Source organism: Xenopus tropicalis, chromosome 3 (genome assembly GCF_000004195.4).
Source record: "Xenopus tropicalis strain Nigerian chromosome 3, UCB_Xtro_10.0, whole genome shotgun sequence".
Taxonomy (NCBI): Eukaryota; Metazoa; Chordata; class Amphibia; order Anura; family Pipidae; genus Xenopus; species Xenopus tropicalis.
In genome coordinates this window covers 76,463,561-76,485,631 of record NC_030679.2, presented here as the reverse complement: position 1 = coordinate 76,485,631, position 22,071 = coordinate 76,463,561, and the positions used below count along the sequence as shown (strand labels likewise).

General features: G+C 38.2%; 2 protein-coding genes across 4 annotated transcripts in view; one reads left to right on the top strand and one right to left on the bottom strand.

The window, feature by feature from the left end:
• Positions 1 to 1,819, bottom strand: part of cog5 (component of oligomeric golgi complex 5) — a 129,377-nt gene extending 127,558 nt beyond the window's left edge. The window contains exon 1 of the mRNA XM_031899016.1: positions 1,700 to 1,819. Coding sequence (XP_031754876.1) covers positions 1,700 to 1,796 — 97 coding nt within the window. The 5' untranslated portion in view covers positions 1,797 to 1,819. The remainder of the gene's footprint in view (positions 1 to 1,699) is intronic.
• A 42-nt stretch (positions 1,820 to 1,861) lies between these two features.
• dus4l (dihydrouridine synthase 4-like) lies at positions 1,862 to 20,239 on the top strand. 3 transcript variants are annotated; one of them, XM_031897846.1, is made up of 7 exons: positions 1,862 to 2,037; positions 3,448 to 3,575; positions 5,264 to 5,385; positions 10,369 to 10,486; positions 16,966 to 17,088; positions 17,559 to 17,785; positions 19,367 to 20,239. In XM_031897846.1, the coding sequence occupies exons 1-7, from the start codon at positions 2,032 to 2,034 to the stop codon at positions 19,615 to 19,617; spliced, it is 975 nt and encodes a 324-aa protein (XP_031753706.1). In that variant the 5' UTR covers positions 1,862 to 2,031; the 3' UTR covers positions 19,618 to 20,239.
• The last annotated feature ends 1,832 nt before the right edge of the window (positions 20,240 to 22,071 follow it).

The window sequence follows — 22,071 nt, the reverse complement described above, 5'->3', positions numbered from 1 at the left end:
ACCAGGGGTGTGTAGACTTTTTATATCTACTGTAGCTCTTGTGCCGAGTATACATTTTGCTTCATTTTAATTAAGTATTATTTTTGTTATTTCATATGTAGAGATGTGACGAACCTCACAAAAAAGTTTGCGAACTTCTGCCAAAAAGTGCGAACTTTGCGAACCCCATAGACTTCAATGAGAAGGCGAACTTTAAAACCTAGAAAAGCCATTTCTGGCCAGAAAACTGATTTTAAAGTTGTTTAAAGGGTGCCACGACCTGGACAGTGGCATGCCGGAGGGGGATCAAGGGCAAAAATTTCTCTGAAAAATACGTTGTTGACACAGCGTTGTGTTTTGTGCTGTAAAGGGCAGAAATCACACTACATTTCTAAACTTGTGTAATAAACTGCTTTTACAAGGACTATTGGGTTACAGCAGATGAGATCAGCAGGACAGCTGTCCCCAGCAGCTACATACAGAGCAGTAGAAAGTAGATTACTAGTCAGCAAAGCTACCTAAACTGTTCCTCAAACCCCTGTACAGCTCTCTCCCTATGCTAACTCATCAAGAACACACAGGCAGAATGTAAAATGGCTGCTGGGCTTCGGTTTATATATGGAAGGGAGTGGTCCGGGGGTGGTCCAGGAGGGAGAGCTGCCTGATTGGCTGCCATGTATCTGCTGGCTCTGGGGTGAGAGGTCAAAATTTGGCTCCAGCTAAGGCGAACCCAAAATTGCGAACACCCGATGTTCGCCGGCGAACAGTTCGCTACATCTCTATTCATATGCTATGCACGGAAAATCTGCAAGGCAACGTAAAGTTATAGTCTACTTCCAGAACGCAAACACACAATCTAAAAAAACAATCTGTGGTTCATTTAGAAGCCCTCTGTTTAAACAAACCCCCAGTTGCAGACGATCAGGCTTTTAGATAGAGAAGCTCAATATACACAGGGGGTCTCAGTGGACTAGCGATTTGTTTTGATTATGCTTGGAAGACAAAGACACAGCATCTAACAGTTTAAACACACATTTTAGAACAACAAAAGCAAAATAGATGAACTTAAAAGAGCTGCAGCATTGAAAGCCAGACAATTAATTTGGTTTTGGCCAGAACTTCAATTCATCCAAGAAACCTAAAACAAAAGTTAATTCAAAATGTAGTATGTTACATTACAAAAGTTGCAAGTAAAAGTTGCCACTACTAACAGAAGACAGGCTGCCCGACACTTATTTATAACATGTTATGGTTACTAATTGTACCAAACACTGCCCTGCTACTAACCTGCTGAGGCACAGCATGGCTAACTGGCATTAGTACATTCTGTGTCAGAAGGCTTGTATTCACTGGAAAATGCCCCTTCAAAGTTATATTTAGTTCCAAAAACTCCTACAAACATATCTGCGGACCTTACTAATTGGTACAGTTTTTGAATGATTTGTATCATTTTTGTAACAACCTGTCATAAAATAAAGCAGGCGGTGACTACATTTACCTGGTTCTCACACAGTTAACTAGGCAGCTAATCTACAACTATCATATCATCAGAAGCCCTGGAACGCTGGGGTTTGTAATTTTTTAACAACAGCAGAGCCAGGGCAGGATATAGATGCCAACCAAATAAGTCCCATGGTCTAGGTTTGAAAAAAGCAGAATTCCATGTAAAGGCCATAACGGCAAGCCTCGCTTGGATTTTTACGGCTTTACTAGAACTTACCGTCTCGTAGCATTTCTCTGACAGATACAGGACCCCCTAACAGCAAATTCTGCCCTACTTCCATGTTGGCTGCTAAGCAGTCACTGCCAACCAACATCCCGGTGTGACGTAGTATTTGTGTGCCGATTCTGTCGCGCTTAGAATTGAGTCACAACCAGCGTGGGTATTTGTGCTTGTAGATTTTATGGCTGCTTCTGCTGGTGGGTGAAAGGTTTGTACATGGTGACTGGAAAAGTGATTTCTATTCACGCACCATGTTAGAAGCGAAGTTTCACTCCGTTTGCTATAACTATCGACTTCTTGATGAATCCAGGCTAACTTCAAGGTAGCAGATGCAGGTTTGTTTCTGAATTTTGGTTACTCTTGTACGATAGGACATTAATATTGCAGCTGTAATCAAATAACGTTTTTATTTTTAGTATTTTCGTTGGTCTTTGGGTGTCCTTGATAGTGGAGGGCAATACATATAACAACTGGACTGACGGCTTACTTACTGAAACCCAGTAAATATGCCCTGGTGCAGTAATGCATGGCAACCAATCGGAATTGTTGCTAGCTGATTACTATAGGATACTGCACTGCATTTTCACTGTGTATGAGCCCCATTCAGCTTTAGGGCTATACATAGTGAAGTAGAAGAAAAGCAGCAAAAGATTTGTCTTGCCCCCTTATTTTTTTTTTTTTGCTGTGAAAGTTCCAAAGACTCATGACTTGGAAGTAATAAAGCAAAATGATTTTTTGGGAGTATTTAATTATTTATATAGTTTTTTAAACCATTTTTTACTCACGTGACAAACTATTCCCCAGTTGTTTTCCAATTTACAAAGGTCTGCAAAATGGTGCAGCCAAGCCACAGGCTTTCTTTTCCCAAGTCCCTTTTGCATACCTCTCAACATAAGAGGGGCACACTTGATATATAGTACAGTGACAAAAAAGTAGCCACAGCCAATTAACAAAAACATATCCCTTTATACATAATTGAAATTGCAGCAGCATCTGTAAAAAAAACAAAAACAAAAAACTAAGTACAGGGACACACTATGGCCCCCACAGGGTAGTTTGGTCCCCCAAGCATTCATGACAGACACAGTGGCAGCCTAAGCTCTACAGAAACATTAACAGCAGCACACCCTAGTCCTCTTGCATCCAGACTGGCAACAGGAACACTTTATTTAAAGTGGAGAGTGACATAACAGACTCAACTCATGAGATTGTGAGCCAGGAAAAGCAGGAGAGTGGAAAACCGAAAATGCAACCCATATCTATGGGATGTGCAATGAAAATCAGGGATGAATTTCACTGTAGCATATCCACAATATGGGCAGTGCCATCCTAGAAATGTGTCAGCTGCATTGCCAGCATGGTCAGAGCCAACTGCATGACAGAAGTGATTTCTAGTAACTGTACTATGCTGTAAATATGTGGAGAAATTTCCACTGCTTCAAAAGATTGTGTAGAGGCAGAATGTATAACTCAGCTGCAGCCTACTGTACTCTCTGTGTTGGTAGACAAAGTTGACGGATTTACATGTGGCTGTGGCAGGTCTGAGGCAAAAATGGGTCACCACTGTGGGTAAGGGTTATCATTGCCCAATAGTAGCACAGACAACTTTTTATTTGTGCTCTGCAACTGGACTCCAAATAGCTATCCTCTTTGTTGAGATGGTGTTTCTGGAGACCTCCCCCTCATTTTAGATTTATACATGAGCTACAATTCCAATAGACGTATTTATTTTGTTTCCCCTCCAGGATTTATTTTTATCTGATGTTATGGATCATCAACCTGCTGTAATGAAATATGTAACACAAAATACACTGGATTTATTTCATTCTGATCACTTAGTGCGAATATGTGCGCCTATGGTTCGATATTCAAAGTAAGTAATAATTGTCCTTATACTTCCTAATAAGTTGTGCTTGTTATTGCAGAAAAATCCATAAAAATAAACAATTATTTGTTTAAATTGGACTTAACAGGAAATAGCAATGTTGAAGATGATAAAGGGTTTCCATTTGACACATCCCATAAATGTACATTTAAATATTCATAAGCAAGTAGTTGGCTAAATAGAACAGCTACAAAGATTTTGTTGTAGGGATAGATATCTGTTAGGCAGGTTCAGCACCAATTCAATCCAAATCTGCCAAATGGGAAAAACAAAATGATGTACCTAAATTTGTACACCTTAAAATATCAATAAGTGTTTACTTAATACTAATACCTTTTTGTAACCGTTAGGGTTGCACTTACCAAGCACTGAAATTAATTATTGACATAATTCAATTATTAAGCTATTTAAAGACACTTTACCAGTAGGTGTCACTGTATCTTTAGTTCATGTATAAGAAAAAAAAATACATTGTAGCAGTCCCTGCATAATCCTACCCTACCCTATTCAGCCTGCTGTCTTCCCAGATTGGTTGCCAGACTTCCATCCCTTCAAAACAAAATTCGAACTCTACCTCCGGGATGCTAGCTTTGTATGAGAGTTATTACTTCCACAACATACTTCTTTTATATTGTTGTATAGAAGGCTTGTTAGCAGTGAATGTATTGAAAAATGCCCAGTTCTGAAAACCCTAGCAGGTCTGTATACATTATGTTTGCATGAATCATTACATTTTAAGAAAAACAACTCTACAGAACCTACATCAGTAGGACTTGAAGATCAATAGAGATGCCTGAATAAAAAGATAACACAAACACAAAAACCATAGCCTCACAGAGCAATTGCTCTTTGGCTATCTGGTTCAGGGACCCCATTTAAAAGCTGGAAAGGTGGAGAAAAGGAAGTCTAATTTTCATTTTTTTTTTCATAAAAAAATGAAAATAATTGAAAAGTTGCTAAGAATATAGGATAAATGGGAAAACCCCTAATTTTGTAGGCAATTATGAATAATACATGGTGCTGGTTTCACTTTGTGCTAAAAATTAATCCTATCTGTAAAAATGGCCCTTTTATTGGAGCTCCCTATAGTTCCTATCACTTCTCTGTCCGAGTTTGAAATGAAGAGTGGGTGTGCCTAACATTCCCTGCCAGAAGCACAGTAGGAGGAGGAGAGGCAATCACAGCCCTGCACTCACACAAGCAAGGACAGGTTTCAGTTCCCTATCAGGTCAGCCTAGCTGCTGATTGGTTCCTATCTTACAATGCATTGTACGGAGGGCCGCCGGCTCCCCTGCACATCCAGAGAATTCAGCCAGCAGGAAGTTGAACAGATGGGTGGGACTAGTGGGGTTTTGGTGGAATTTCTCAATAAATCTGTCTGAAATACAACTTTTTTAAGCACATTCCTTCTATATCTAGAGGAGTATAATTCACTGGTACATTCTTAATTTTTATAGGATATGTCTCCTTTAATCTCAAGTACAAAGTACTGTCACATAAAAAAGTAAATATTGTCTTTATAAGATAGGAAAATTAGTCTAGTCAGTGACTCGTCCATTTTGCTTAATTACACTTGTGTCCAAACAGAGCTTACAATGCATGTTCTCAGTTATTTCAGTGAACCATTGTTTTGCTCCCTAATGCTTTATTTCATCTTAATCTTGACATTTTCAAAGGCTGGCCTTCAGGACACTGGTGAGAAAGTATGACTGTGATTTATGTTATACACCAATGATCATTGCAGCTGATTTTGTCAAATCTGTGAAAGCGAGGGACAGCGAATTTACAACAAACCAAGGTAAGATACAGTTATTCTCCTACATGATGGCCAAAGAAAGGGCCATATTTATAAAACATTTTAAAATGTACAACCGAAATAGTTTCATGTGCTGCTTTTGTTGCAAAGCACTTCTCCGTGTAAAAGCTGCAAGGTTTTAAACTAAAAATCAGATGTATTGATTCCATGCTTCTTTTTTTTTTTGTTTACCGAGTTAGTCCCCCCCCACATCTGCAGTGGTCATTCCGTGTACAGGTATGGGATCCCTTATCCGGAAACCCGTTATCCAGAAAGCTCCGAATTACTGAAAGCCTGTCTCCCATAGACTCCATTTTAATCAAATAATTCAGAATTTTAAAACTGATTTCCTTTTTCTCTGTAATAATAAAACAGAACCTTGTACTTGATCCCAACTAAGATATAAATACTGTATATACTCGAGTATAAGCCTAGTTTTTCAGCACCCAAAATGTGCTGAAAAAGTTACCCTCGGCTTATACTCGAGTCGGGTGCCATGGGTCCCTCCAGACTAGCACCCTCTGTACTTTGTGTGCAAATTAGGCCACCCACAACCAGACCCTCCAGTGCCTGTTGTTTTTGTTGACCCGCTTCTCCACTTACAGAGCTAGTTTACTATTTTTCTTTGAAATAAATATTTATAAACATATACCCCACTGATGCCTCAATTAATGTAATTTTATTGGTATTTATTTTGATTATTGAAACTTAGCAGTAGCGGCTGCATTTCCCACCCTAGGCTTATACTCGAGTCAATACGTTTTTCCAGTTTTCTTAGGTAAAATTAGGTACCTCTGCTGATATTCGGATCGGCTTATACTCGAGTATATACGGTAATCCTTATTGGATGCAAAACAATCCTATTGGGTTTAATTAATGTTTTAATAATAAATTTAATAAATTATTAAAAGTAAGTCTAAAGGTATTCTTTTTAAGTACTTACTGCATATCTAAATTCCCAGATCCCTGCTTGCTTCTCTGAGATATGGTGCTGGCAGCCTACAGCAGTGTGAAGACTACAGTGACATCACTGAAATCTCTCTGTCCTTCCTGTAGGCTGCGAGCGGCAGCCTTCCTATTCTCTGAGCATGTGTGTAACTTGATCCTGTCTCCTGTTCTGAGCTACACATGCCCACCAGCCAATCAGATGCGGAACTGGCAGAGGGGGGGGGGGGAGGAGGGAATGAAACACATGTGCAGAATGAAGCAAGGAAGGAAAGGAAGGGAGAATACCTTTTTAGAGATGGCTGCCTGTTCTAGAAAATGTGAAGTAAGTGTGACTGAGTAAATATTTGATTAGGTGAGCCAAAAGTGTGGCGTTTTTACTAAACAATAGGAGGACTATTGGGCAGTATGCTTTTTAAATTTTGACTTGCGTTCTCCTTTAAGGTATGGAGATCCAAATTATGGAAAGACCCCTTATCCGGAATACCCTTGGTCCCGATCATTCTGGATACTGAGTCCTATACCTGTATTTATTTATCACCCCTTTTTGTAAAGAAATGTCTCCCTTTGGGTTTATATTTGGTCATCTAGTTTTTTCTTTGTTCTGCTGCAAGACATGCTTTTCCTGAACTCCTGAATCATATTTTTTGCCACTAAACAGTTTCTGTGTTATTAAAAAAAAAAAAAAATTTGTTCTTTCTAGGATATGGATATTTACCATTTAATGACCAGGCAACTGGAAAGCATTATTTTTTGGCAACTGGAAAGCATTATTTTTTAGCAACTGTTTTTTTGTTTTTTTTGTTTTATTATTGTATTGTTTTGTGTGAGGACTCTTTTATTCATTTCAGTTTTAAAAGGTGGTATGGTATGGGATTCACTTGTACGTAAACCTGTTTTCCAGAAAGCTCAGAATTACGGGAAGGCCATCTCTCATAGAGTCAATTTTAAGTAAATAGTTCTAATTTTTAAAAAGAATTTACCTTTTTTTTCTCTGTAATAATAAAACAGTACTGCATAAATTCATATTGGTAGCAAACAATACTAGTTAATGTTTAAATTATTTTTAGCAGACGAAAAACCCCACATCCCAATTACAGTGGCTTGCAAAAGTATTCGGCCCCCTTGAACTTTTCCACATTATGTCACATTACAGCCACAAACATGAATCAATTTTATTGGAATTCCACGTGAAAGACCAATACAAAGTGGTGTACACGTGAGAAGTGGAACGTAAATCATACATAATTCCAAACATTTTTTACAAATAAATAACTGCAAAGTGGGGTGTGCGTAATTATTCAGCCCCTTTTGGTCTGAGTGCAGTCAGTTGCCCATAGACATTGCCTGATGAGTGCTAATGACTAAATAGAGTGCACCTGTGTGTAATCTAATGTCAGTACAAATACAGCTGCTCTGTGACAGCCTGCGTAATTATTCGGCCCCCCGAGCCAGCACTTTGTAGAACCACCTTTTGCTGCAATTACAGCTGCCAGTCTTTTAGGGTATGTCTCTACCAGCTTTGCACATCTACAGACTGAAATCCTTGCCCATTCTTCTTTGCAAAACAGCTCCAGCTCAGTCAGATTAGATGGACAGCGTTTGTGAACAGCAGTTTTCAGATCTTGCCACAGATTCTCGATTGGATTTAGGTCTGGACTTTGACTGGGCCATTCTAACACATGGATATGTTTTGTTTTCAACCATTCCATTGTTGCCCTGGCTTTATGTTTAGGGTCGTTGTCCTGCTGGAAGGTGAACCTCCGCCCCAGTCTCAAGTCTTTTGCAGACTCCAAGAGGTTTTCTTCCAAGATTGCCCTGTATTTGGCTTCATCCATCTTCCCAACTCTGACCAGCTTCCCTGTCCCTGCTGAAGAGAAGCACCCCCAGAGCATGATGCTGCCACCACCATATTTGACAGTGGGGATAGTGTGTTCAGAGTGATGTGCAGTGTTAGTTTTCCGCCACACATAGCGTTTTGCATTTTGGCCAAAAAGTTCAATTTTGGTCTCATCTGACCAGAGGACCTTCTTCCACGTGTTTGCTGTGTCCCCCACATGGCTTGTGGCAAACTGCAAACGGGACTTCTTATGGTTTTCTGTTAACAATGGCTTTCTTCTTGCCACTCTTCCATAAAAGCCAACTTTGTGCAGTGCACGACTAATAGTTGTCCTATGGACAGATTCCCCCACCTGAGCTGTAGATCTCTGCAGCTCGTCCAGAGTCACCATGGGCCTCTTGGCCTCTGATCAGCGCTCTCCTTGTTCGGCCTGTGAGTTTAGGTGGATGGCCTTGTCTTGGTAGGTTTACAGTTGTGCCATACTCCTTCCATTTCTGAATGATCGCTTGAACAGTGCTCCGTGGGATGTTCAAGGCTTTGGAAATCTTTTTGTAGCCTAAGCCTGCTTTAAATTTCTCAATAACTTTATCCCTGACCTGTCTGGTGTGTTCTTTGGACTTCATGGTGTTGTTGCTCCCAATATTCTCTTAGACAACCTCTGAGGCTGTCACAGAGCAGCTGTATTTGTACTGACATTAGATTACACACAGGTGCACTCTATTTAATCATTAACACTCATCAGGCAATGTCTATGGGCAACTGACTGCACTCAGACCAAAGGGGGCTGAATAATTACGCACACCCCACTTTGCAGTTATTTAGTTGTAAAAAATGTTTGGAATCATGTATGATTTTCGTTCCACTTCTCACGTGTACACCACTTTGTATTGGTCTTTCACGTGGAATTCCAATAAAATTGATTCATGTTTGTGGCTGTAATGTGACAAAATGTGGAAAAGTTCAAGGGGGCCCGAATACTTTTGCAAGCCACTGTATTTGCGAATAATAGATCCTATACCTGTATTAATTATATCTTAGTTGAGATCAAGTACAAAATACTGTTTTATTATTACAGAGCAAAAGAAAATAATTTGAATTATTTGGTAAAAATGGAGTCCATGGGAGATGGCCTTCCCATAATACAGAGCTTTCTGGAGATATATATATATATATTATCTATATTATATTATATTATATATTATATATATATATATATATATATATATATATATATATATATATAATAATCTCTTCTAGTTAACACAGGGTGAAAAATTACTGCCACCAGGTGGCACATGGTCTGTGGCAAGTTCTATTGAGTTTTGCTGGCAGGTTTTGCACTCTAGCACCATCTAGAGGCAGGATTTAACACTCAAAAAATGGTGTTTGGACATGGTAAGACAAAATGTGAAAACCTGCTGGCTGCATCTGTGTATGTATGTATATTTTTATACTGTGCTTTTTGTATGGAGTGCTGTACATTTGACAGGGACCTATAAAATAGAATATAAAAAAAAAATACATACATTTAATGTTGTGTTAATATTTAGACAAGTGGAAGGAGGTCTTTGTACCATTGAGCGTGCAATCTATACTCATCAATGAATTAAACATATTACTGTTTTTTTGCTTTTGTAACATCTATGAATTTTTTTAAACCTTAAAATAAAAAGACAAAATAATTTGTAATAAAGTAATATATTAATAATAGTAATAATCATAAGCGCATGACACTTCCAGAGGCAGATGCCAATCAGTAGGTAACATGTAATGGTTAACCCAATCACAAGGTAATATTTAACTATTCACAAATAGTTTAAACTAGTGATAAGCGAATTTTCTAGCCAGGCATGGATTCGCACCATTGCCAAATTTTTCTGCAAAACTTCCATAAAAATTTGGCACGGAAACATTTTTTGCGTGTCAAAAAAGTCATGGTCACATCAAATTGGGCGCGGGCAACAAAAAAATTGCACAATAAATGCATTTTGCGGATTATTCAATGTTTTTGCGAATTTTACGTCCAAACAGGACAGATTCACTCATCACTACTGTAAACCACAGTAAGGCATGTAGTTTTGAAATGTTTCTATTATTCTAATACATATTTGGTTCAGGTAATTTATTTGCTGTAGAAAACAAATTAAATTGAATATCTTATGGTAAATATTTTGCCACAAATCATGTATTCATTTTTCTAGGTGATCGTCCACTTATAGTTCAGTTCGCTGCAAAAGAAGCACAGGTTTTAGCAGATGCTGCAAGCCTTGTTTCTCCATTTGCCAGTGGAATAGACCTCAACTGTGGCTGTCCTCAGAGGTAAACTTAATGCTTAACAGGTATACTACTTGTAAATCGGTCTTTTTTTTCATATTTAAAAGGTCGCCCACGTGTTTTTCATTTTTGTGGTGGGTGGCAAAATGCTCCAAAGTTATTTTTCCATAAATTAATGGGATGTGGCTATCTCTTGAAAACAAAAAAAAAAAATAATCTATTATAACAGAGTACTAGCTTACATATTATGCTAAGTTTCTTTTTGTGATCCACCCAAATTATTCCCCCCAGTGTTCTGTATCTCATAAAGGGATTCTCTGATCTCCTGAAAATGACATTGCCAGGCATGTATTCAAGTATAATTTACAGAAGCTCAGCTCACCAGGCCTTGACTGGCAATCTGTGAATTTTGGCTAATGCCAGAGGGGCTGCTGTAAGATAGTTACATAGTTACATAGGGTTGAAAAAAGACCTGTGTCCATCAAGTTCAACCCATCCAAGTAAACCCAGCACACCTAACCCACACCTACCAATCTATACACTCACATACATAAACTATAAATACAACCACTAGTACTAACTGTAGATATTAGTATCACAATAGCCTTGGATATTCTGATTGATCAAGAACTCATCCTGGCCCCTCTTAAAGGCATTAACAGAATCTGCCATTACCACATCACTAGGAAGGGCATTCCATAACCTCACTGCCCTCACCGTGAAAAACCACCTACGCTGCTTCAAATGGAAGCTCCGTTCCTCTAATCTAAAGGGGTGACCTCTGGTGCGTTGATTGTTTTTATGGGAAAAAAGAACATCCCCCAACTGCCTATAATCCCCTCTAATGTACTTGTACAGAGTAATCATGTCCCCTCGCAAGCGCCTCTTTTCCAGAGAAAACAACCCCAACCTCGACAGTCTAACCTCATAGTTTAAATCTTCCATCCCCTTAACCAGTTTAGTTGCACGTCTCTGCACTCTCTCCAGCTCATTAATATCCTTCTTAAGGACTGGAGCCCAAAACTGCACTGCATACTCAAGGTGAGGCCTTACCAGGGACCTATAAAGGGGCAAAATTATGTTCTCATCCCTTGAGTCAATGCCCCTTTTTATACAAGACAGCACTTTATTTGCTTTAGTAGCCACAGAATGACACTGCCTGGAATTAGACAACTTGTTATCAACAAAAACCCCTAGATCCTTCTCCATTAAGGATACCCCCAACACACTACCATTCAGTAGATAGTTTGCGTTTATATTATTTCTACCAAAGTGCATAACTTTGCACTTATCAACATTGAACCTCATTTTCCAGTTTGCTGCCCAGTTATCTAATTTTGTCAAATCGCTCTGCAAAGCGGCAGCATCCTGCATGGAACTTATAGTTTTGCACAATTTAGTGTCATCAGCAAAAATAGAAACAATACTGTCTATGCCCACCTCCAGGTCATTAATAAACAAGTTAAACAGCAAAGGCCCAAGGACTGACCCCTGCGGTACTCCACTAACCACACTGGTCCAATTAGAAAATGTTCCATTTACAACCACTCTTTGTACGCTATCCTTCAGCCAGTTCTCTATCCAATTACAAATATTATGTTCTAGGCCAATATTCCTTAATTTGATCATTAACCTTCTGTGAGGTACTGTATCAAACGCTTTAGCAAAGTCCAAGTAGATGACATCAACTGCCATTCCAGCATCAAGGTTCCCACTCACCTCCTCATAAAAGGCAACTAAATTAGTCTGGCAAGATCTGTTACGCATAAAACCATGCTGGCACAAACTAATAGTATTGTGAACTGCAATGTATTCAAGTACCCTATCCCTTATTACCCCTTCCAAAAGTTTTCCTACTACTGATGTCAGACTAACAGGCCTATAGTTTTCAGGCTGAGAACGGGATCCCTTTTTAAATAACGGCACCACATTAGCAATCCGCCAGTCTCTTGGCACCATGCCAGACCTCAATGAATCCTGAAAAATTAAGTGAAGAGGTTTGGCAATCACAGCGCTCAGCTCATTTAATACCCTGGGATGAATCCCATCCGGCCCTGGACCTTTGTTTACCTTTACATGTTCAAGTCTCTTTTGAATTTCCTCCAGAGTGACCCATGCGTCAGTAACTAAATTACTAGAACTGGGCATATTACAAGGGAAGCCTTCATTATCTGGCTCCTCAGATGTATAGACAGATGAAAAATAAGAGTTCAAAATTTCAGCTTTTTCCCCGTTTTCATCAACCAACGTACCCCCCCGTGATAATAAAGTTCCCACCCCTTCTTGCTTCATTTTTTTACTATTCACATAATTAAAAAATAATTTTGGATTCTTTTTACTCCTAGCAGCAATATCCCTTTCCATCTCTATTTTAGCTTGCCTGATAGCTTTTTTGCATGCTTTATTTGCTTCCTTGTACCTGATGAAAGTTTCTGCTGTCCCAGCTAACTTGAATGCCCTAAAAGCACGTTTTTTCTTACCAACCTCGACAATAACACTTTTATTCAGCCATAAAGGTTTCGCTTTGCGATGCCTCTCCTTGCTTACTAGGGGGATATACTGTTGCGTATACCTACAAAGCAATGTTTTAAAGATGTTCCATTTTCCTTCTGTGTCTAACCCCATGAAAAGCCTTTCCCAGTTGACACATTGCAGAGATGCCCTTATACTGGCAAAGTCTGCACGTCTAAAATTGAGTGTTTTAGTTACTCCCTTATAGCGCTGTCTCTGCAGCATTATCTCAAAGGAGACCATGTTGTGATCACTGTTCCCCAAATGCTCACCCACACAAATGTTAGAGATAAGTTCATTATTATTAGAAATCACCAGGTCCAAAATAGCGTCATTCCTAGTGGGTTCTTGAACTGCCTGAAATAAAAAGTTGTCATTTAGCATATTTACAAACCTACTAGCTTTTTCTGACTTAGCCACCCCATTACTCCAGTCAATGTCCGGATAATTAAAGTCCCCCATAACAACAACTTGACCCAGTTTTGAAGCCTCCTCCATTTGCAACAATAGCTGGGCCTCATCCCCCTCATCTATACGGGGTGGTTTATAACATACACCAATGATCATTTTCTTTGTGACCTTCAGCCCTACTGAAATTTCTACCCAAAGAGATTCGACGTTTTCATTGGTAATGTCTTTATTACATGGCTTTAAGTCTGACTTTACGTAAAGACAAACCCCTCCACCCTTTTTAATCTCTCTGTCCCTCCTAAAAAGTGTATACCCATTTAAATTCACAGCCCAGTCGCATTTATCATCCCACCAGGTCTCAGTGATACCTATTAAATCATAATTTTCAATACATGCAATAGCTTGCAGCTCCCCTAATTTACCCGACAAGCTACGCGCATTAGCCAGCATGCAGCGGAGATTATTACTTCTCCCTCTGATGTTTACATTAGCTAAGGGAGAATTAGAGCTAAGGCAATTATGAGACTGCTTTCCTTGTAACGGAAGCTCCTTATCTGATAAACTATATGCCCCCCTCACTCCTCCCCCACAACCCTTTGCTAGTCCCCCTACCCCGTCTACACTAATTTTCCCATGGAATTCTAGCTCACCCACCCCCCCCTTGTCTAGTTTAAACACTCCTCCAACCTCTTAACCATTCTCTCCCCTAGCACAGCAGACCCCCTTCCATTGAGGTGCAATCCGTCAGGGCTGTATAGATTGTACCCCAAGGAAAAGTCAGCCCAGTGCTCTAGGAACCCAAACCCTTCCTTCCTACACCAAGACTTTAGCCACGCATTTAGCTCCCTAAGCTCCCGCTGTCTCCCTAAACTTGCACGCGGCACCGGCAAAATTTCCGAAAAAATGACATTGGAGGACCTTTGCCTAATCTTAGAGCCTAGATCCCTGAACTCACTCTTTAAAGTCCCCCACCTACCGTTCATTTTGTCGTTAGTACCGATATGTACCAAGACAGCCGGGTCATGCCCAGCCCCTCCCAATAATGTGTCAACCCGATCAACCACATGCCGAACCCTGGCACCAGGAAGACAGCAAACTGTCCGGTTGAAGCGATCCGCTTGACAGATTACCCTGTCCACTTTCCTAATGATCGAATCCCCTATAACCACCATCTGTTTAGGCCTAGCTCTGCTCTCCTCCCCACCACTACTAGTGAAACTGGTCTCCCGGCTGTTAGAGAGATCAGCCTCACCTAGAACCGCCAATCCAGAGTTCACACTCCCATCTTCTTCACACAATCTGGCAAATCTGTTGGGATGCGCAAACCCTGGAGCAGCCTCCCTTTTCCTTTTCCCCACACTAGATTTTCTAACTGTCACCCAGCTTACTGCCCTATCATCCTTTTGCTGCTCCCCTCCCCCCCTACTATCTGACCCCACTAGTTCTTGTTCAGTTAACAAGAGACCCCTCTCAAGATTGTTGATTGAACGCAGTGTTGCGACGTGTTCCTCTAGGACTCTAACGCGAGCCTCTAAAGTGGCAATTCGCTCACATCCACAACAGAGGTATGCACTTTGGAACTGTTGTTCCACAACTGCATACATGTGGCAGGCTGTGCACTGTGTCAGACCTTCAATGTTGCTACCACTCATTCTCCCAGTTACAAGAACAGTTAAACAAAAATAGGTGTAAGGACTTGTAGTAAATACCTTGTTTTACCTTGTTTTAACTCCCTTAGTGTTTAACTCCCTGAGTTTATAACTCCACTTACAGAGTCCCACTGAAAGAGCAATCACTTACAGAGCACCTACCACCAGAGCAAGCTCCACTGGAGTGCCTGTGGTTCTATTTATGCAGTCTGTAAAGGTGAACTAATCAAACCCCACCCTCCTCAAGCTGAGGGTAATTACAAGGGAATGTAACCTGCTGTAAGCCTATGGATCCCACAAACTTTGTAAATTAGCTCCAAAAACAACAATTACTTATGAAAAAAATAAATAAAACCCAACAGTAAAAAAACACAATGGTTTTGATAAAGTTAGTAAAGAATACTTATCCCTTTTTAGTTGAAATGAAAGCAAGTTGATTCAACCAGCCACCAGCCTGTTAGTAAGATGCCATAGATTGTCACTAATTCAGAGGGCTGGCGGGGGCAGTCTGGGTGTCTGTATACTTGAAATGCCAGGGCCTGTTTTGAATCCCAGTCCCAGAAAAAGTTCACTTTGAACTTCGCTGTTACATGTTGGACTTTATGAAGGAGGAATTAAAGAGAGATTGCAACACCGCATCTCTGCTAAATAAAATCTGTGTTATGCGAGGGCTGAGATACTGCAACTATTCCCTTTCTCTAGTGTGATAATCATAATCTATCTTTATGAATGACCTTCTTAGTCACACAGCTCATATATATTTATGTTGTACAGAATTCTAGTTAGGTCGTGATTTTATTGTTTGGAAAAACACACACTTTATTAATGTTTAACCTTGTTTTCTGCTCATAGCTTCTTTGTCATACAGTTCTCTAGCTCTGTAAGCCTATACTATTTATGTTGGATGGTTATTTAATGCAAATTAAACTTGAGAATGACCTCCTTTCAAGAATTTCTCTGTTCACTAGAAATGATATACTTTGCTGAATCCCTTTAAAAATATCTATTTTTATCATATAATCCCTTTCATCATTACAAATCCTATTGACTTTTTGTTCATGTAATTCTTGCCCCAGTCCAACCAATCAATATGTATAATAAAAATCTGGTTAAAAGTCTGAAGTCCTTGCAGAGAAACCTAGGACCTAATGACCAGTTATGTAACTTGAAGTTGCTGTACTCCACAGGAAAATATTTTTAAGGCCCCAAAACTTGTGGAATCTGTTTTTGTACATAAAATGAAATGCCACCTTATTCAAACACCACTGGATGGTCTGTTTTCACTATTTTACTCTGTCTTTAGTTAGGACCACACAGTACAGGTAAAATTATGTCTACCTAAAGGGAGATAAGGTTTAGTTAAATGAAGGGTTGCTTAGTGTAGATTTCATCTAGTTACTCTTTTGGGGGTACTGACAGATCCCCCCCATAAAAAGTTTAGGCTAGACCTAAAACTAAAAGCAAAAAACAGATCCATTAGAAATGTAACATTTAATTCCAACAATGGGGCCTAGGGATATTTTTAAAATATTTAGCCTTTAAAAAACAAAACACATACATTTCCTGATGTCATACTTATAACAATTCCTAGGCTATTCCAGACTCCCAGGGTATCCTCATATACTTTACAGCTTGTAGCACATAGGATTTCTATAACAGCTCCTACCCTCACCCCAGGGACATTAGAGATGGGCTGGTTGAATTGTAATATATTGCAGTCGATTTATCACTCCATTCCCCCTTTTTTTTCTGCAGCTACCTAGCCCACTGCTGTACTCTACCCCACATAGGTATTCTACTAATTAGTTGCTGTTGCCACTCTGTATCCCCTACATTAAACCTGGAGTTCTCTGAATTTTTACGCTAACTGTCCCATATGTATTCATTTGAAGATCAGTCTAGCCCATTAATTTTATTAAGACAGTACCTTTACAATTTTTTTTGTATTAACAGGTGGGCAATGGCTGAAGGCTATGGAGCTTGCTTGATAAATAACCCTGAGTTGGTTAGTGATATGGTCAAACAAGTACGCAATCAAGTTGGTGATCCAGGGTTTACTATATCTATTAAGATCAGGTAATTTAATACATCATTCATCATACTTTATTTTTTAGAAGGCTTGCTTTCACTGTGCTGTAGTTCTATATGAGCCTTTAAACCCCACCCCCCAGGTTATATCAAGAAGATATACTGGCATATGTTGTTCTGCACGTTGAGCCTTTTATTTATGCCTTTGCAAAACTAACTATAGAGATAAATAAAACTACAGTTGTAGAATAACCTGTACGAACATGACTGGCTAAATATATAATAAAGAACTTTCAATTGTTATAAAATTAATTTGTTCACTTTTGAAACTAAGTATTAAGCTAGTATTAAGCTAGTATTAACATTTAAATTGAAGGTTATCACTGGAATCAATGTAGGGCTTACATCATGTATTGGTTTGTGACACGCATTAAGTAAATAGGAAATCAGTTCAAATATAATATAATGTTACCTATTGTTTAACCATTGTTGTTGTTTGTTTTTTGCATTTTTGTCAGGATCCATGCAGACATTTCAAGAACAGTTGATCTCTGCCGAAAGGCCGAAGCAGCTGGTGTATCATGGATTACAGTACATGGACGAACTCATGATGAAAGACATCAGCCAGTACACTATGATGCAATAAAAAGCATTAAAGAAAGCTTGTCTATACCTGTTGTTGCCAATGGAGATGTTAAAAGTTTAAAAGAAGCAGAGAATATTCGTGAGATAACGGGGGCAGATGGTAAGTCATGTTAGTGTTACCTTAAAAGAAAAAGTTGGGTCGTGCCCAACTGTGCTGGTATAGGAAAAAATGGAAAGAGAGAAAACAGTATGCAGGAGTATGGAGATGGCACATCGATAAATTCATCATAGATGGGTGGCCACTGTAGGAAATTGCTGAAGAAACTTTTAATGTCACAATATCAAAAAGGGAACAGGGCTCAACAAAAAAAAAAATATATTCAGTGTACATATTACAGATAAAGACTGACTTCATATGGAGTCTTTATCAGGAGAACATGCAAAAAATGAGTAGCATTCACTCCCCCCCCCCAAAAAAAAGTAATTTCTATTTATGGTATTTTCTATTTATCCCAGTTATCATCATATAATCATATATTTATATAGCACCAGCAAATTATGCAGTACTTAAAGGAATTTTATCATGGTAAAACGTGTGTTTTTTTTTTTTAAACACATCAGTTAATAGACTTCTTCAGCTAAAACCTGTGTTTAAAAAACACAATTTTTTTTATATTTAATTTTGAAATTTTACATGGCGCTAGATATATTCTTCATTTCCCAGGGAGCCACAACCATATTTAGAAATAAAAAGTATACCATAAAACCATGACAGTATCCCTTTAATTTATAATGAACATGGATTTTACAATAGTTTATCAAAGGTTTACAAAGTAAGAAAAAGAGTAGAGGGCCCTGCTCACAAGAGTGTCCAATCTAAAATAGAATTACTTTTTCTAGAGTGCCCTGTTGCCTTTTTGATTTTTTTTTTTTTTTTAGGGAAGACATCAGAAAATAATTGAATGGGTGGGGGTGGGTATCTGTGATTAGGTAAATCTGACTTGTTATTTCCATTCTTGATACGCTCTGCAGAGAGCTGTATTTTAGTTAAACATTATTTTACAGGTTTAAGGTTAATCTGTCTTCCATTATTTTACACATTATTAATGTTTTTAAAGAAAGTCTAACCATCCAGCAGTTGTCCTGCTGATAATAGGTGACATGAGCAGCATTCTCTACTGAAAAATTAGACTTTTGAGAGAACTTAAACAGTTATATGCAAAAATGTATAAAGAATAACAGATAATTATATACGCTTATCCTAAAATATAAGGCTATTAGAAGTCACAGAGGAGTTCCATCACCATATAAAAGCACAAGGTTGCAGACCAAGTGTTTTCATACTGGTCAACAACCTCTGGGGTTACTAGTAATATGCTCATGTTTTACAACAGGCAGTATATTACTTTTTATACAAGTGAGTGAGTGATGTAGCATAACATATCAATACACACCAATTATAATTTATAAGACCTCTATACCCTTTATATTAGAATAAATATATACAGTATATGCATTGTTTCTTGTGTATTATGTGCCAGATTATACACACTGGTCATAGGGCTACTTTTATATTGGGTAAAATGAATGTATTAAATTAAGGGAATATATTACATGTTATCCATATGCAGATATGTTACTTTAGTAGACAGAATCATGCTTTAGATGCAGTCACATTGAAAGCACTGTGAATTACTTTTTTATATCACAGTTTACAGTTGTGTTTTTCTTCCTTTCTTAGGTGTAATGGCTGCCAGGGGGCTTCTAGCTAATCCTGCCATGTTTGCAGGGTATGAAGAAACTCCACTGGCCTGTATACAAGACTGGATTGACATTACACTGGAACATGGGACCCCTTTTACATGTTTGCATCATCATTTGATATATATGATGGAAAGGATAACGTCAAAACAAGAGAAGAGAGTTTTTAATGTCTTATCTAGCACATCTGCTGTTTTAGATTATTTAAGAGATCATTACGGAATACAATAGAAAATAGTGCAGGTGATGTTGAATAGGCCTCTCAAAATATTGATGCTAATTTATTATTATACATGATTTATTTTACAAGCAGTACTAATGCATGTCGCTTGTAAAAAGAAATCAATATTTTAAGCATTTGATAATTTATTTTTTTATCATTCCAGCATACAATATAATTGTCTGAATCCTTTCCTCCAGCATGTGATGGTTCAGGAGCAAGTCTTTAGACAGATATTAGTTGAGTACTAACATGCTGTGAAAATGAATGCATTCATGCTCAAAGCATTCAAACCCATTTTTTAAGAAATAACAAATTTTCAATTTATCAATTTGTCACAAAAGAGTTACTAAATGAGAATAAAAACATGGAACGACTGGGAAACATAAATTCCCTAAATTGATATTTAATAAGTCTACCCCATAAGACCCATGCCTTTTATAAAGAATATTAATTCATTTAATTGCATTAGCCATTTTAAATTGGAAAGCAAAACATGATAGAAACATGTTTTTCTTTTAAAGTTTTATTACAACAATTAAAAGAGCTGCCATGTTGCAGTGGCTTTAATTGGACAATTTTTACTGTTTTTCTAAAATGTATATTTTAAAAATAAATTTGTTTTGTCTTTTCCCTCTGCTTCCCATTAGCAGCTATGTATACAAGATTTGTCTTTCTAATGTATCAAAGTTTCTGTCTGTACTGAACATGGTCATTGAGCTTTTCTTAATTCTGTAACAGAGCAACAGTTATTTTATTTTAGTAATTGAAATATTAGTGCTGGTATTTCTCTGATACTGTAAGAAATTTCATAAACCAAAGAAGGGTTTCGGCTAGTGAGGCACAGGATGAAAACTGGTTTTTAATAATACTGTATTTTCCCACTTGCTAAAAAGTCATCCAGTCCCTTCTTGAAGCTATCTAATGGATCAACCAACCCTCATCTGCCTACCTTTGATGTCACTTAAGGGGGTACTTTATGTATATGTATATATATATATGTATATATATAATTTAGAGCAAAGGAGAGAGCACAAAGAAGAGCAGTTATCAGAGAAATAAATAAATATCTGACACAGAACAGAAGCAGTTGGCTGACCAGACCCTCCCACTGTAACTAGCTTTGTGGGTGAAGTTTTATTGGGTACTTTTACAAAAATATATTACTGTAGGTTTAGTATACTGTGCTGTATCTTCAGAGCAAGGCACATATTGCCTTTCATGGCAGCACCCTTTTGTTTGGAGTCTGAGGCCCGGGAAGAGTTAAACTAAGCCCAGCACTCAAAGTTCAGGTATGGGATCCCTTATCCAGCAACCTGTTATCCAGAAAGTTTCAAATTACGGAATGCCCATCTCCCATAGACTCCATTATAAGCAAATAATTCTAATTCTTAAAACTGATTTCCCTTTTCTCTGTAATAATAAAACAGTACTTTGTACTTGATCCCAACTAAGATATAATTAATGGGTTTATTCAATATTTAAATGATTTTTAGCAGACTTAAGTTATGAAGATCCAAATTACAGAAAGATCCCTTATCCTGAAAACCCCAGGTCCCGAGCATTCTGCATAATAGGTCCCATACCTGTACTAAAATAGTGAGGTGGAGTGGTCAAATGAGCATATCCTTGCCTGATATGTTTGCCTTGTGCCAGGGGCCAAACGACTGCATCATAGTAAAACCCTTTGGAGGCTGTTAGGAGAGGACCGCATCAACAGAATTTTTAAAGGAATACTGTAATTGGAAAACATCTTTTTTTTTTTTCCAAATTGCATTGTTAATAGAGCTTCTCCAGCAGAATCCTGCATTGAAATCAGTTTTTTAAAAGCACAAACTTTTTTTTTTTTTTTATATTTCATTTTGAAATTTCACACGGGGCTAGCCATATTCTTCATTTCCCAGTGTGCCACAGCCATGTGACTTATGCTCTGATAAACTTTACCATCATATGGTCACAATTTACTGAAGCAAATCAAATTGGAGTGATATCACCCCCCTCCCAGCAGCCGATCAGCAGAACAATGGGAAGGGAGCAAGATAGCAGCTCCCTGACACCTGTATTGCTAAAAGTGGTAGGTATCAGAATATCATTTAATAGTATAGCATAGTGTTGACTTTTTCTGAAAGCTCAGACTTGGGCACAGTGCACTGAGATGGTACACAACTAAAAAAATACATGTGTTGGTTCAAGAATAAAATCTATAAATGGTAGAGTGAATTATTTGCTATGTAAATAGTGTCATTTAGAAATGAAAAGTACACCATCAAAATCATGACTGAATCCCTTTAATGGAACATATATATCCACCTTAAGGGATAAAAGTATTATATTAAAATCAATGGGCAATATTAACATTGGAACCTTACGTTGTGGGAGGTACCAGGCCATAGTAAAACATGTTATACATTTTGTACACTTTTAAATAATGCATAATCATGCACACTTAGTTTAGGTAGAAGACT